Source organism: Bufo gargarizans, chromosome 1 (genome assembly GCF_014858855.1).
Source record: "Bufo gargarizans isolate SCDJY-AF-19 chromosome 1, ASM1485885v1, whole genome shotgun sequence".
Taxonomy (NCBI): domain Eukaryota; kingdom Metazoa; phylum Chordata; class Amphibia; order Anura; family Bufonidae; genus Bufo; species Bufo gargarizans.
Window position 1 is genome coordinate 730,062,194 of NC_058080.1, and position 16,936 is coordinate 730,079,129.

A 16,936-nucleotide genomic window follows, 5' to 3' on the forward strand; every position below is an offset into this window, starting at 1 on the left:
AAATAATCAATACTTTTGTACCAGTATCGATTCGATACTGGGATTTGACATTTACCGATGCTAGGCTGCGCTACTGCACAGCCTAGTATCAGAGAACATGGTGTGCGCTGCTCTCAGTGCGCTCCATGTTCTCAGCAGCACAGGGGAGGAGTCACTCTGAGGGGTTAAGTGCTGCGGATCGCAGCACCCTGTCATAGAGGTCTGGTGCCGGCTATGTGATTCTGCCGCCGGCACCCGCCTCCTGTATTTGTATTAAAAGGTTACTTATCTTCATTGGTGGCGCAGTGCGCCCCCCCTTTCCCCAGTACTAAAACATTGGTGGCGCAGTGCGTCCCCCAACCCCCCCAGTATTATAATCATTGGTGGCAGTGGCCACAGGGTCCCCTCCCCTCCTTATTGGTGGCAGTGGCAGCTTCTGATTGGAGCCCCAGCAGTGTAATCACGGGGCTCTTATTGGTTACATGGCAGCCAGGATGCTCCACTGAAGCCCTGGCTGCCATGGCAACCTCCCTGCTGAAGCCCTGGCTGCCATGGTAACCTCCCTGCTGCTGTGTATACTATGCTTAGGGCAGCAGGGAGAATGTGAAGTCCTATTCACCCTAATAGAGCTCTATCGGGGTGAATAGTACAAGGGATCAAAAGATCCCAGGTTCTAGCCCCTATGGGAGGAAATAGTTACGGTATTAAATAAAAAGTTAAAAAAAATAAAAATTAAGTATAAATCACCCCCTTTCCCAATTTTACATATAAAATATATAAACAATAAATAAATAAACATATTACATATCACCCTGCCCAAAAAAGTGTGAACGCCGTAACAGAAAAAAAAACAAAAAAAACGCACGAATATGGGTCAGACGTTCCATAAAATGCGGAATGCACGCTGCTTTTTTGGTGTATTATTTTTTTTGCGTGGTATCGAGTATCACAATACTTTTTTATGGTATCGAAATCGAATCAAAATTTGGGTATCGCAACAACCCTACTGTGGATGACGCACTGTTATGGGGATCTGTGGAGGACACACTGTTATGGGGGATCTGTGGAGGACACACTGTTATGGGGGCATCTGTGGAGGACACACTGTTATGGGGGCATCTGTGGAGGACACACTGTTATGGGGGATTTGTAGAGGACACACTGTTATGGGGGATCTGGCTGTGATACGGCCACAATGTGTGACAGCTTTACAGATTCCTTTATTAGCAGTCCTGGTCTGCTCCCCCCAAGTACTGGGGGGGAAAAAAAGACACTGCTAATTTGGACTCAGGTTCTTAATCTATACTCCATCTCCCCCCCCCCCCCCCATGCAGACCACCTAAACATTGTTGTCCTCATTAGTTTAACTAGAGCCGTCTATGGCTCAGACAGCCATGTGGTAATTGAAAGCAGCTTGGCCACGTCACAAGGACCACACGAGCATGTTGTTTGGTTGTGCCCTGGAGTCACACAGAGCCCACAGGACACAAGGAGCTCACACAGAGGCACAGGGAGCTCACACAGTGGGGTCACACGGGGGGAGGCACAGAAAGCACACACAGCAGGCACAGGGAGTATAGGGAGCTCACACAGCATGCACCAGGAGCTCACACAGTGTGCACAGGAGGGAGCACCCGTGGGGGGCACAGGAGGGAGCACCCGTGGGGGGCACAGGGAGCACCCAGCGGGGGCACAGGGAGCGCACACGGGGGGAGGCACAGAAAGCACACACACGCACAGGGAGCATAGGGAGCTCACACAGCATGCACCAGGAGCTCACACAGTGGGCACAGAGAGCGCACAGGAAGGGAGCACACAGGGGGCGCACAAGAGGGGGCACAGGGAGTGCACAGGAAGGAGCACACGGGGGGCACAGGGACCACACAGGAGGGGGCACAGGGACCACACAGGAGGGGGCACAGGGGAAATACAGAGCTGACGGGGGGGGGGCAGATTTTGCCCTGTTTGCCCCGCCTAACGCCGGCCCAATCACCCGCGATGATAGGGAGGCTCGTCCCCGTCTCCATCTGCCATTGGCTGCTCCTCCCCCTGACACCGGATGTTTTCATCTGTGTGCAGGGAGAAGCAGCAGCGGTGCGGGGACCAGGAGCGGTGCTGGGAGCGGGGTAAGTATATTACCTGTGAGGGGCCCGGCACATGGGGTGGATGTTTCAGAAATCGGATAACCCCTTTAAGTATATTACAACATTTCTTCTACAAGCGTGCAATGTGTAATTAAGGAGGGTTTGCAGGAAACACTGGGTACCAAAAGAGCTCTTTGATGATGCGCCTTTGGGGTTTTTAAGTGTATTTTTTAGGAGGTGTGGGAATACAGCCAGAACTATCTAAAATCTCTCGGGGTAAAATTTGGTTCTGGCCAAGGACACATATGGAGAGAATATATATTATGGGACTTTCCCTCCACAGTATAAGCTGAAATCTATAAAAATAAGCAAAAAAAAAAAAAAAAACATATCTAGCTAAAGGGACCTGTACATGTATCTAATCTAACAATCGGGCTGCAGTTGCTCTTTACTATCTATGCAGCTATCTGGACTAAATCTGAGAAGAAAATGACCAGGCTACAGAGGAATTTCATGCGGATCCCACATTGTACATAAACAGCTTACATCATTACATTTTTGTACAACAAGTATAAAGGAGCTGCTTTAATCTCAGTAAAATAAGCTAAAATCCTGGCAAACACACAGATGGCGCTCGGAACAATGCAAGTATGCTGGTGTATGTACACTGCTTGGTCTCCAGTCCAGAACTTAGAGGTCAAGCAGATGAATAGTTAGGATCCAAGAAAACAACCTCTGGATGATGTGATGTCACCAGAGAAGATCGTATCTTACCTCTTGAGTGCCTGCTTCAAGGTCAGTCATGCCAATCACCGAGAAGTCCCCGTACCGGTCACCATTGGCGTCGATGGACACTTGCCCAGCGATACCTGCAGAATGGTATTCCGAGAATTAGGAAAGGAGGTACTTCTCTCACTTCACCAGTCCAAGTCAAACATAACAAAGGGAGTCTGAAGAATTCTTGACCAACCCATGCAATGAGAAGTCTCATCAACCTCCAGTACTTCTGTTGGTTTTTTCAAATGACACTAAAGCTTTACCATAATGTCTGCATTCCTAAATATCTGAGACCGGTCGGCATTTACAACATTTAATCAGATTTATAGGCATAAACAAATCTGTGTAAAAACTGTAAGCAGCTAAATTCTCAGCTATGAAGTCTTGTTAACGTGCTCTCCTGGGATGGTAGGATAAGTAATGTAATTATACAGTGACTCCACCAGCAGAATAGCGAGTGCAGCTCTGGAGGATAATACAGGATGTAACTCAGGATCAGTACAGGATAAGTAATGTATGTACACAGTGACTCCACCAGCAGAATACTGAGTGCAGCTCTGGAGTATAATACAGGATGTAACTCAGGATCAGTACAGGATAAGAAATGTAATGTATGTACACAGTGACTCCACCAGCAGAATAGTGAGTACAGCTCTGGAGTATAATACAGGATGTAACTCAGGATCAGTACAGGATAAGTAATGTAATGTATGTACACAGTGACTCCACCAGCAGAATAGCGAGTGCAGCTCTGGAGGATAATACAGGATGTAACTCAGGATCAGTACAGGATAAGTAATGTATGTACACAGTGACTCCACCAGCAGAATACTGAGTGGAGCTCTGGAGTATAATACAGGATGTAACTCAGGATCAGTACAGGATAAGTAATGTATGTACACAGTGACTCCACCAGCAGAATACTGAGTGCAGCTCTGGAGTATAATACAGGATGTAACTCAGGATCAGTACAGGATAAGAAATGTAATGTATGTACACAGTGACTCCACCAGCAGAATAGTGAGTGCTGCTCTGGAGTATAATACAGGATGTAACTCAGGATCAGTACAGGATAAGTAATGTATGTACACAGTGACTGCACCAGCAGAATAGTGAGTGCAGCTCTGGAGTATAATACAGGATGTAACTCAGAATCAGTACAGGATAAGAAATGTAATGTATGTACACAGTGACTCCACCAGCAGAATAGTGAGTGCAGCTCTGGAGTATAATACAGGATGTAACTCAGGATCAGTACAGGATAAGTAATGTAATGTATGTACACAGTGACTTCACCAGCAGAATAGTGAGTGCAGCTCTAGAGTAAAATACAGGACGGAACTTCTGATCTCCAAGTTATGAGCATTATAAACTTGTGTACGACAAAACTTTTTATGTATACTGTATTTTTCTATTTATAAAGGATTACATTGAAACGATGATCATTCTCATTACAAAACTTTTTTTTTTCTGAATAAAAGTACGTATTTTCTTAACTTTTAACATGCTTATGGTGAAGTACTCAAATCTCCAGCTCAACATGATTGATTTTAATGAACCCTGGGGAGCCTAAGAAAATCCCCTACTTGTCTGGATAAAAATATTATTCTTTAAAGGAAAAAATCCAGAATTTCAAATGGATCTATAATTTAAGAAAACACGCACTTAACTTGCAATATTGGATTTTTACCTCTGAGATTTTTCCTAATCACACTTTAAACAGATGTTTAAAAAAAAAAAAACTCCTTCAGAATAACTACTGCAATTATTTAAAGATCTTTCAGACAGCAAGGATCTTTATGACTAAAGAGTATTCTGTCCGACCTCCTGCAGAAGAATTTCATAGCAAATATTTCTATTTTGATTCATTTTACTCTTACATCTTATTTATAACTTAGGAAGCAAAAAACTCCCACACTGTATGTGTGTACTCATTTTGAGGTCATATATTTTTTGAAAAATTGTGGTAAAAACAGCAGCTTTACTACAGTTTTTGTAAAAAGAATGCGACATGTGGGTTTACTGAGCCTACAGTCTGTAACACATAAAATGTGATGTGAAAAAGATAAATAAATAAATAGTTAGATAGATAGATAGATAGATAGATAGATAGATAGATAGACAGACAGGCGTTGCCACCATGGAAGCCGGGGAATCGGCTGCTATGGGGCCCAAACTCAGGAAGGGGCCCAGGAGGAGGACAAACCGCTTTATTTTCAGGGCCTAGGGTGTGGTGAGTATAATGCTCCTAGTCCTAGCACTGGTATTACTCACCGCTCCCTCGTCTTCTTTTCCGGGCACATGCCCTGCATTAACTTCTGGTGGCACACAGCTTCAGGACGGGATGTAGTGGGCGTAGGAGCACACTGTGACCTGACACTGTGCGATATCATGTCACATTGTAGTGCGTGCCAAGACAAGACAGTGCGGCATGAAGAGCAAAGGTGCTCGCAGGAGGAGAAGAGAGGTGAGTAGCATTTTTTTTTTTTTGGGTCTGGTGTGAGGTCTGCATAAAGGGGACCAAGGGGGCCTTGTTTAAAAATGTTCTGTGGAGCCCAGTCAGTTCTAGTTATACCACTAGATAGATAGATAGATAGATAGATAGATAGATAGATAGATATGAGATAGATATAAGATAGATAGATAGATGGATAGATAGATAGATAGATAGATAGATAGATAGATATAAGATAGATAGATAGATGGATAGATAGATAGATAATTAAATAGATACAGTAGATTTTAATTAGATAGATAGATGCTATTTTCACACTAGCGTTTTTGCTGGCTCCAGCAGGGTCCAGTAAAAATGCTTCTGTTACTGATAATACAACCATCTGCATCCGTTATGAACGGATCCGGTTGTATTATTTTTAACATAGCCAAGACAGATCCGTCATGAACTCCATTAAAAGTCAATGGGGGACGGATCAGTTTTCTATTGTGGCAGAGAAAACGGATCTGTCCCCATTGACTTGCATTGGGGGTAATGCCGGATCCGTTTTGCTCCGCATCCCAGGATGGAAAGCAAAATACAACATGTTGCGGTTTGCTCTCCGGTATGGGAACGCAACTAAACAGAACAGAATGCATTTTGGAGCACTCCGTTATATTCAGTTCAGTTTTGTCCCGATTGACAATGAATGGGGACAAAACTGAAGCGTTTTATTTCCGGTATTGAGCCCCTATGACGGATATCAATACGGGAAAACTTTAACACTAGTGTGAAAATACCCTAATAGATAGATATTAGATAGATAAATAGATAGTTAATAGATAGATAATAGATTAATAGATAATAGACAGATAATAGATAGATATGAGATAGATAATAGATAAATAGATAGATAGATAGATAGATAGATAGATAGATAATAGACAGATAATAGATTAATTGTCATGCCCTGCTCAGACGGTGTGCGGAGGTCTGTCAGATTGGCAGCACGTGTCTAACCTTTTGTTTGTTTTGGAATCATGCTGGATCTGCCTTCCTTCAGGTGCTCTGGGTGGGGTCATTGGCTTAAATTGCCTACAATCCCAGAGGGCCGTGCGGGTTATAGATTTCAGTCTGGCCTTGGATTCAAGGAAGGAAGGATTGTCTGTTCCAGCTCAGATAAGTTTGATTTCTGTTTGTGTTGTTTGCAGTCTAGGCTATTTGTGTGTCTTCTGCTCCTTCTCCCCTTTCACCATCTCAGGGATTCTAGGGTGTTTGCAGTCCAGGCGCGAGGACACTTCATTCCTACCATCAAGGTCTGAATGTGGGCTTAGCAGCATAGGGAGAGAAGTCAGGGATGTGCTAGGAGGTGACCTGTCCCCAGCATCTAGCCTAGACACTTTGTATTTGGTTGTCTGTGTATCTGAGATCCTGTCCGCCGTGACATTAATAGATAATAGACAGATAATAGATAGATAATAGATAGATAATAGATAAATAGATAGATAGATAATAGATATATCTGTGATGCAGTGATGACAGTGCTTGTATGTATAAATAGACTACACAAACATTGTGCTAAAAACACAGCCGTGACCATCTAATAATTAACAAGTTCTTCCGCCATCTCTTGTGCTGCTTGGCAGGAAAAAGAAAGTCAAATAAGGACTCCCCCGGAGAATATAAACACGCAAATGTTGTCACCCACCAACTCCTAGGAAAACTCATTATGTCTGGAGGCTCTCCGCTGTCATCGCTGCTGTGACAATTATCGCCACTTGTCTGTGATTATTCCTGTCTACAGTAGGCGGCTATTCAGCTTCCAGATAGAACTGTATACAACCATGTTATAAAGTACGGTATATACAGGTGCACATGTACAGTATACAGAGGTGATGATGTCTTAGAGCATTGTGAAATATGTTGGCGCTATATAAGTGAGTAAAATAAATAAAATACACATGGAAGCAAGACTCCTTTAACTGACAGATCTATTGTTACCAGATCCCATTGACTTTAAAGGGCATCTGTCAGCAGTTTTGTACCTATGACACTGGCTGACCTGTTCCATGTGCACTTGGCAGCTGAAGGCACCTGTGTTGGTCCCATGTTCATATGTGCCCGCATCGCTGAGTTGCCGTTACACCTAGAGGTTCTGCTCTCTCTCCAACTGCCGAGCACTTCGCACTTTGACTGACAGGGCCAGGCAGTGTAAACATGATCATGGACACGCATGGTTCTAGAAGAAAGTAGACAGTGTTTTCCTAACCCCCAACATCCCCTTTATTGTTAGACTATCCCCTGGACAGCCTGGGCCCTGCTGCTACGGGGCAACCGGGCACTGGTTCATCTGACATTCCTGGGCCCACTGCAACTCGGCTCCATGGCACCATGAACCCTAAACTCTGCTGCCTCAATGAACTTTTATTCTGCATCTATGAAATCACTCCCATCATATTTCTACGCAATCTTCTCCCCAAAACCATTTTCCTCTGAGCTGGTTACTTCTTTATAAATGGCTGAAAGATAGCTGGATCCAGCACATTCAGGACATGATTAGACTTGGAGAGGATTCTGTGTCCTGAGATAAGATGACATTCGGGAACCAGGATGTAAGGTCCACGGTGGTTTCCAGACCACACGGCTAGATAGGTTTTTATCAATCTCTGCCTTTCACAGCAACACGTCAAGCAATGGAAAGAAAAACTAATTGTCCATGAGCAGATGAAGCAGAGTCGAGGTCCTGGGGCCAATGTTGGGCTTACTGTAGAAGCAGAGTAAGAAAAGTTCTGCCCGGCCTGGGCTACAAATGTTACACTTGGTATCTCTCTAGTAGACAACCTCATGCCCAGCCTGTCCTCAGAGCGGCTTTAATTATAGGACAAGTGGCACCCCTATGACATGAGGTATCGGGATGGGTTTGGAAGGATGTACTGTATGTAGTAGTAGTGACCCTGGGGGTGTCTTAGGCACTGTATAGGGGCATGTGTGGCTAGCACTTCAGGACGATATCTCTGTGGCAGCTATGTAACGCCCCTGAGGTGCATTACTGCCTTTTACACCTCATCACTGTCTTCTATGGTTAATATAATGTCATCATATATATTAATTTCCAGGTCCTGTATAATGTGGATATTCTTTTCCATGTAAATGTTATGTTCAAGTGGGATATGCCTGGTCCACCAGCAGATTGTGGCAGTAATGGCAGAGCTACCTTGTCTAGAATGGAGCCCTTCTTTCCATTCTAGCTCTCTCTAGGAGAGGGAGGAGTTTACTTAGAGTCAGTGGAGAGTACCCCCTGCTTGGGGAAGGAAGCAGGAGCCTGTCCCTCCTGGACGAGCCTTTCTTAGGCCAGCTAGAGCACCTTCAGCTCTGCTGGACATAGAGGCCAAAGCCTTGAGCCTCAAAAGCCAGGAAGGAAGTTCCCTGGATACTACTAGAGAGACTAGACTACAGAAATTGTACAGCATAGAGGAAAAGTTTCCTATTTAATCCTGTCAGTATAGCAGAGCCAGAGAGCAACTGATGTAGCATAACAGAGTATGTTTGCATGCCAGAATTAATGCCAAAGCCTGCTGGTGACCAAGACAAAGTTGGAAGATTGTTTCCTAATGAACGTTTACCGAAGTAAATCAGTTATCAACTTCAACCCAAGGTCATCCCCTTAACCAACTACCCCTTTTTCTGCAACGGACGACCACGCCTGGTGTTCCAGCGTATTTATGTAGGAGCACCGGGACAAGTGCGACACCATTAAGGGACATTTAGGCCACCCTACACCACTCTGGCATTCCTACCCTGGGTACCACCATATCACTAAAAGGGGCCCTGTGCCCTTGTTGCTTCAAGGCAACTGGCATCACGACAAAACAAGTAACACTTATTTAATCTTAAATAGGACCCCTAGCGGCGGACGTAGTGCTGCCGCTACACTGGGGTGGGCATCAGAAGCTCAAGCCTCTATGGGGCATTTGGGACTGGCAGATACTTATTAGCCAATTCCTACCAAGAAAAAAAAAATATTTTCACATTTATCATTAGACTACCTGAAGAACCCGGCTTCCCACGGGTATTTTTCATTTATTTTATTTAATGTTTGTGTCTTTCAAAGATATCTTATCTACCCCCTTAACAGTGACCTCTACAGCACCCGTCCTTTAACACTGACCATAAGTCCCCTTAACTGACCTTCACCATTCCCGGCCCCCTTAACAGTAACATCCACAGCGCCCTACCCATTAACAGTGACCTCCACAGTGGCCACCACTTCATTAGTGACCTCCACAGTACCCCATCTCGTTAATATTGATTTCCTTAAAAACCCGCTCCTTTAACAGTGACCTCCACAGAGCTACGTTCTCTTAAAATGTGACTTCCACAACACCCCATCCCCTTAACAGTGACCTCTACAGCACCCCGCCCCTTAAAGGGACACTGACAGGTCCAATAACCATAATTAGCTGTACATATCCATGCACAGGTCTTCTAATGTGCATTAAAAACATATAAGTATCCCCCCTGTCCACATTATGAATACAGTAAACTCACGTTTTATAACCTGAACTAATAGCTGTTCTTTCTGCCCAAGGGGCGGGGTTTCAGCTCCACTTGCGCCCAGCCAGCATCAGCCCAACCGCCGTTTTTGAAGCGCCGCCCAGCTCATCAATATTCACTTAGCTGGGCGGCTTCTGCAGTCCCGAGAGCCGGCGCATGCCCAATAGAAAGCTATGGGCATCAGACTCGCTTTCAGCTTCTGCGCATGTGCCCGGCACCCATAGCTTTCTATTGGGCATGCGCCGGATCTCGGAAGGTCGGGGACTGCAGAAGCCGCCCAGCTAAGTGAATATTGATGAGCTGGGCGGCGCTTCAAAAACGGCGGTTGGGCTGATGCTGGCTGGGCGCAAGTGGAGCTGAAACCCCGCCCCTTGGGCAGAAAGAACAGCGATTAGTTCAGGTTATAAAACGTGAGTTAACTGAATTCATAATGTGGACAGGGGGGATATTTATATGTTTTTAAAGCACATTAGAAGACCTGTGCATGGATATGTACAGCTAATTATGGTTATTGGGCCTGTCAGTGTCCCTTTAATACTCACCTCCACAGCGGACCGTCCCCTTAACTGTGACCTCCACCGTTTCCTGCCCCCTTAACAGAGACATCCACAGTGCCCGCCCCTTTAACAGTGGCCTCCACAGAATTATGCCCACTTAACAGTGACCTCCACAGCGGCCACCCCTTTATTAGTGACCTCCACAGTACCCCATCTCCTTAAGAGAGTGATTTCCACAACACTCCACCCCCTTAACAGTGGCCTCTACAGCAATCTGCCCTTTAACACTGACCTCCATAGCGGACCATTCCCTTAACTGTGACCTCCACAGCAGCCTGCCCCTAGGGTAGCCAGAGGTCTAGTTTTAGGACGGACAGTCTGGCTTTAAGACTTCCTGTCTTGCGTCTGGCACAGGGCCTGGACGGACACAGGGATGTCCTTTTGAACAGCTCACTCTCAGACAGCAGCACTGTGCTGTCTGAGCATGAGCTGCAGGGAGAAAGTCACCCTCCCTCCCACCCCTGCAGCTGACAGAAGTTGATTTTTCCCTTCATTTTTTCAATCACAGTCGGCTGTGCAGGGGGTGTGGCCTAACCGAATCAGGGGCCTGTCTTAGAAGAGCCTGGGGGCGGGGTTTTAAGTCCATCTTTTGAGGGTGGCCTGAATGGCCACCATAACTGCCCCCTGAACGGAGACCTCCACAGCACTCTGCTCCCTTAACAGTGTCATCAACAGCGCCCTGTCCCTTTAAAGCTGACCTATAGCAGTGAAGAAAAATGGCTGGGTTGTTATGGAAATCTGGTGTAAAACTGTGTGTATGTGGAGACTAAGGACCTGCGAGCTTCTATTGACATTCCTACTACGTGGGCACAATTGTTGTTCAAGTTTCAAGCAAAAGCTCAGTTTTTCCTCACAATCTGACTCCTTACATTGTACGTAATGGTCATAATTTTTTTTTTCCTGAAAAATGTTCACTTTAAGTGAAAAAAATTAAAATAAAATAAAACAAATCAGGGAATAAAGGGTGAGAGGTCAAGGTCTCTACTAAAAACATCACTTTGCACAAGGTGGTGCCAGTTTGTACTGAACTCTGGTGCCATTGACATTCCTACTAAGTGGGCACAATTGGCGTTTCTAAGTTTTAAATAAAACCTTCCTTGGGGCCCCCAAAAAAATTCCACATCTGTCCTAGTCTATGATATCCCCCAACCATGGCTGCAGGTATTTTGTAGTCCCCTCTTGATGCTCTGTAGGTTCCTCTAGGTAAGGGATGCTCAACCTGCGGCCTTCCAGCTTTTGCAAAACTTCAACTCCATGCATGTCCTAATAGCTGTAGGCTGTCGAGGCATGCTGGGATTTGTAGTTTTGCAACAGCTGGAGGGCCACAGGTTGGGCATCCTTGCTGTAGGTGACTACCAGTACAGCAGCTTGTACTCTGCCAATGCTCTGCCATATGAAAGAATTTAAAATCTTTCCCCCCCAGCTGCCCCTCTTTTGTCGCAAGGCAGACTATATGGAAAATTTACTGCGCAGGTTGTTTGACGGTTCCCTGGATTTTACCTTCATACGTTCTGTTCCACATCCCCTGCACAAGTTTCTCTCCGTCCTTTTTGCTGTAGCCGTTCTTCACTAGTTCATGTAATGCCAGGGCATAAAGGATGATGGCATCATGAAAACCTTCTACAAACATGTTGACCTGAAATAGAAGAGGGTAATGGTGAATACAAACTACACTTTTAAAGGGTATGTATTATCAGGCAATGAACATTGATTCTTTAACTTTAAACTTTCAAAAAAACTTTAACGACCATCCAAAATTTTTTACGGTAACCTTCGAATATTGCATTACTCACCCTGGCCACTAGAGCACACAGTAGGCTGATGCTGCCTGTTTTCTATTGCTGTGTAGACTGGGACACAGTAAGCAGAGTCATCTCATTATTATAAAAGGAGGGGGGGGGATACTGACAGTTTTAGAACAGAATAATAAATCTTATGATAGTATCAAAGCTGAATCAGGCAGATTTGCCAGAAGTCTGGAAAGGCCTGGTGGCTGTAATGGCGGCCACACTGGTAGCTAATCTAATCCTACAGAAAGGTTTTTTAATACTTCTGCAGACTCATCTATCTTTTGCTTGTTTCATGATCGCTCCCACTGCTGTGTCCGGATTCTGCTTGACATACCATCTCCAGACCAGAGCAAGAATCAGACCGCGCACTCTGCACAATAACACTCTGCTCAGCGCTGCCAAGAAAAGGCTTCTACATCCTCCAGATAAGTGACAAGAGTAACATGAAATGCCAGAACCCAAGACAAGAAGAACAGAACACAATGTGGAAACGTAAGCGAGCAGTGACTGACACTGACATATGAGATAATCCGTAGAACACGTCTCCGGGGATCACCCATGCCTAGACTCCAATTTCTTTCTAAGCAATGTAGCAGAGCTAAGTTTGTCATAATTGTGGTGATACTACATTGGATGGTAGATATGGTCTTTCTCCTCCTGAACAGCAAGAGTGCCTTTCGAGAGTCTGGGAGAATTGGGGCAACCAGTTGCAATCCAGCGCACAATGGTAGGAATGTCGGCACGGCGAGCCTGAAGATGTAAAGGATGCAGGAGTGCTGTGTAATTCACACATCAGTATACACAGTGTGTGTACTGATGTCCGAATTAATCTAGGGGTCGGGTTTGGGGTCTTGAAGATCTACATAATGAAGTTAACAGGGTTTTCCGGCTATCCACAGGATAGGGAATAACTATTAGATCGGTAGGGGTCTTACCACTGGGACTCCCACCAATCACAAGAATGGGTATCCCATACACTTTGGAGCACACATGTGTGCAAGTGCACAGGTGCGGGATCTCAATCAAAAGACATGGAGGCGTGATTAGGTGCAGAAGGCCAGCATTAGCAATGAACGGGGGTGTCGCAGAAGCAGTGCTCGAATTCCTAATTAACATATTTTTAAAAAGAGCTTTTTCTGCCTAACCAGACCGCTGATATGAGAAATAAAGGTATATTTTTTGTCTCTATCGTTGGCCCTATGTCACGACTGTGACTGATCCAGACAGGTCTGGGAGGAGAAGGTCGCAGCGACTTGCTACTCGCGATAGCTTGTGAGTTTGCTCCGTGGTTCAGGGTATGTCATCCGGGTTTTGCCTTGTGAACCTTTTTGTCCTGACTGGGAGTTTGTAGGCATCCTTCTCAGGTGAGTCCTGTCTGCCACTCCCAGCTACTATATTAGTTTCAGTTTCACTTGCAGTCATTGCCAGATAAAGTCCTTACTTCCAGTGCTATTCTGACCTTTGAAGGAGATCGTTTGACCGTATTGCTGTGGTGCTCTGGTCTGGCGTGGACTGTCGTTATTGGGATCACCTTCTCTGCTCGTGACTGGATAAGTCTATCTCTGCTATTGATTGTTTGTTTGTTGCTGTCTTCCCCTGTTGTTCTCCTAGACATGAGTGATGGTGACTAGTGCTCCCATCTGCCTTTCCCCAGTCTAGTCTTGTTAGGGTGACTGAGGGTTTAGGCATCCTGCTCGCCGCACGGGTTCACACCCCGTCTAGGGTATCAGGGCAGACAGGTGCCAGCTTAGGGTTAGTCAGGGGTGGCCGTTCTATTTCCCATCTGTAGATAAGGGTCCCCCTTCCCCTCCGTCTGGTACGACACAACTGCTGCTGGGATAGCGGTCGTGACACCCTACCAGGCTATATGCCTGGTAGGGTAGACTTGATCTGAGTGACAGAGCCTCTTTAATTTGCATTGACTTATTGATACAGAATAATTTACACAATCCAACGCTTTTTTATAATTTTTTTGTTGGCGAAATTCCCTAAAAACTGCCCTGATTAGGAGCCCAGGAGTCTAAGTAAATGCCAATGGAGTCTGGGCGCCATCGAATGCTTCATTTATCTCCGTCACATTTTGTTCCTATAAGTGTTTTCTGAAGTCGTTGTCCAGATGTCAGATTCTTTGTGTAAATAAATGCCCCCCTCCGTATCACCTCGCATTGTTATCACCATGTTCTGGGTGTGTTCAGTGCAGAGAAACACACGTCACAAGCGCTGACCACAAGCCAGTTCTAGCAATAGGAAGACCCGTACATAATACACGCACATTCGTGGAGGAAATGATAAAGATAGGAATTCATGGTGGAGCACAGCTGGAACATGGAGACAAACGTTATCTCTTCACTGGGGAACGTGCGGCAGCGACTAAACATGACCTTGTCAGTTCTGAGTGCAGTGGAAATATAGAGGATCCTGCTACAAATTCACAATGATCGACAATTCCTCATTATATCAGACATTGTCACAATCTATGTATCACAACATAGAGAAGGCACAAGTACATCGTATCACCGTATATCACACTCCTTTCCTTCTTTCTTCCCTCTAGTCTTTGCTCTCATATCACTTACGCTGTTCCTTCCCCTCTTTCTTGACGTCTTGTTTCTCCCCTGGGCCTTTCCCCGCTTCCTTTTACTGCTTCTTTTATTTTTATCTTTTTCCCTCTTCCTCTTCTCTCCCATTCTCTCTTTTTTTCCCTTGACTCTCTTCCTCTTTCGTTCCCTCTTATTCTAACTCATTTTTCTCTCTTCATTAAACCTTAAAGAGGTTTTTTGAGATTGTAATACTGATGACCTTTCCTCTGGATAAGTCATCAGCATCTGATAGGTGACAGTTCGACAGCCAGGACCCCCGCCGATCAGCTGTTCACTGCTTTCCCTAGGCTGAGTGATGGCACGTTCATCGGTCACGTGGCCTAGGTGCAGCTGATCCCCATAGAACTTAATGGGGCTGAGCTACCAAACACAGCCACTATACAATGTACAGCTTTGTTCTTGATGAGCACGGAGAAGGCCGCAGAGCTCACAGGAGTGTCGGTGCCTTCACATGCCCATCCCAGGTGTTGGACCCCCACTGATCAGATACTGATGATCTATCCTGAGAATAGGTCTTCAGTATTAAAATCTCGGAAAGCCCTTTTAACCCTCTTACCCTCTACCACTCTCTCTCTGTCTTCCCCTCTCAATCTTTCTCTCCTCCTTTCTCCCACTATTCTACTCTTTCATTCTCTTTTTCCTCCTCACCTCTTCCCATGTCCCTGTTCTTTATTCTTCTCTCTCTTTTACTCTCTTCCTTATTCCATAAACCTCTTCTCTGTCTCTCTATCAACTTACCTTTCCCACTCCTTTCTCTACCCAGTAACTCTCTTCCTCTACTCCCTTACGTTCTTTCCATTTAACCAATGAATCGATTGCTTTTACTCTAGCTCTCCTTTACTCCCTCCTCCCATTTATCCTTTTAATTCTGAATTTCCCCTCTTTCCTGTATCTTTTTATCTACCTCCTTACCCTCTAATAGCTTTACTCTCTCACTCCTTCATGCTCTCTTCCACTGTCCGTCTTCTCTTTTTCCATTAATCCTTTTTCTTCCTCTTTCTCTCTTCCCTGTATCTTCTTTATTTACCCCCTTATCTTGTCCTACTTCTGCCCAGATGCTCCTCTTATCCCTCTTTAGCCTCTCCTTCTCCCTTTACCCTCACCTTCTTCTCCCTTTACCCTTACCTCTTCTCCCTTTACCCTTACCTCTTCTCCCTTTACCCTCACCTTTTCTCCCTATACCCTCACCTTTTCTCCCTTTACCCTCACCTTTTCTCCCTTTACCCTCACTTTCTTCGCCCTTTACCCTCACCTTCTTCTCCCTTTACCCTCACCTTCTTCTCCCTTTACCCTCACCTTCTTCTCCCTTTACCCTCACACCTTTTTCTTCCTTTACCCTCACACCTTTTTCTTCCTTTACCCTCACACCTTTTTCTTCCTTTACCCTCACACCTTTTTCTTCCTTTACCCTCACACCTTTTTCTTCCTTTACCCTCACACCTTTTTCTTCCTTTACCCTCACACCTTTTTCTTCCTTTACCCTCACACCTTCTTCTCCCTTTACCCTCACCTTCTTCTTCCTTTACCCTCACCCCTTCTTCTTCCTTTACCCTCACCTTTTTCCCATTTTACCCTCACCTTCCTCTCCTTTTACCCTCACCTTCCTCTCCTTTTACCCTCACCTTCCTCTCCCTTTACCCTCACTTTCCTCTCCCTTTACCCTCGCCTTCTCCCTTTACCCACTCTCACTCCTTTACTTTCTTTTCCTTTCCTTCTGCCCTTTTTACATCTGTCCTTCCTCTTTCTTTCGGTCTTCCTCTATTAGTCTTGTCTCTTCTCCTCATCTCCATCGCTTGTCCCTTTTACTTTCTATTTTTCTCCTCTTTCTTTCGTTATCTTTTCTATGCTTTTTCATTTATTTTCCCCACAAAAAAGAACATCATTTCCTTTATCCCTCCATGCTGCTGACCTATACTTTTCCCAAACTGTAAATGACGTGAATTCTCAGCACATCCAAATCTCAAAACATACTGATAGATTATCTTCCTTACTATGAAATACACACGCGTGTGGAGGGAAAATGTGAAAATGTGTATCGTGAGCCCTGCTGGGAACAAGGACTGTTTGGTCTTTGCTATGACACTAGATGTACGTGATATTTACATTGAGGGGTAATTGACCCTCGGAAAGTCATTTCAGAAATAGGATTACTTTTCTTAAA

The 16,936-nt window shown here is 45.1% G+C and overlaps 1 protein-coding gene across 2 annotated transcripts in view; it reads right to left on the reverse strand.

Annotated features, from left to right (window-relative positions):
- NPR3 (natriuretic peptide receptor 3) overlaps positions 1-16,936 on the reverse strand; it is an 87,872-nt gene that overhangs the window by 16,742 nt on the left and 54,194 nt on the right. For both annotated transcript variants that reach the window (XM_044276407.1, XM_044276406.1), the window contains exons 4-5: positions 11,886-12,021; positions 2,838-2,932 (exon numbers count right to left, since the gene is read on the reverse strand). In XM_044276407.1, the coding sequence (XP_044132342.1) occupies positions 2,838-2,932; positions 11,886-12,021 (231 nt within the window). The remainder of the gene's footprint in view (positions 1-2,837; positions 2,933-11,885; positions 12,022-16,936) is intronic.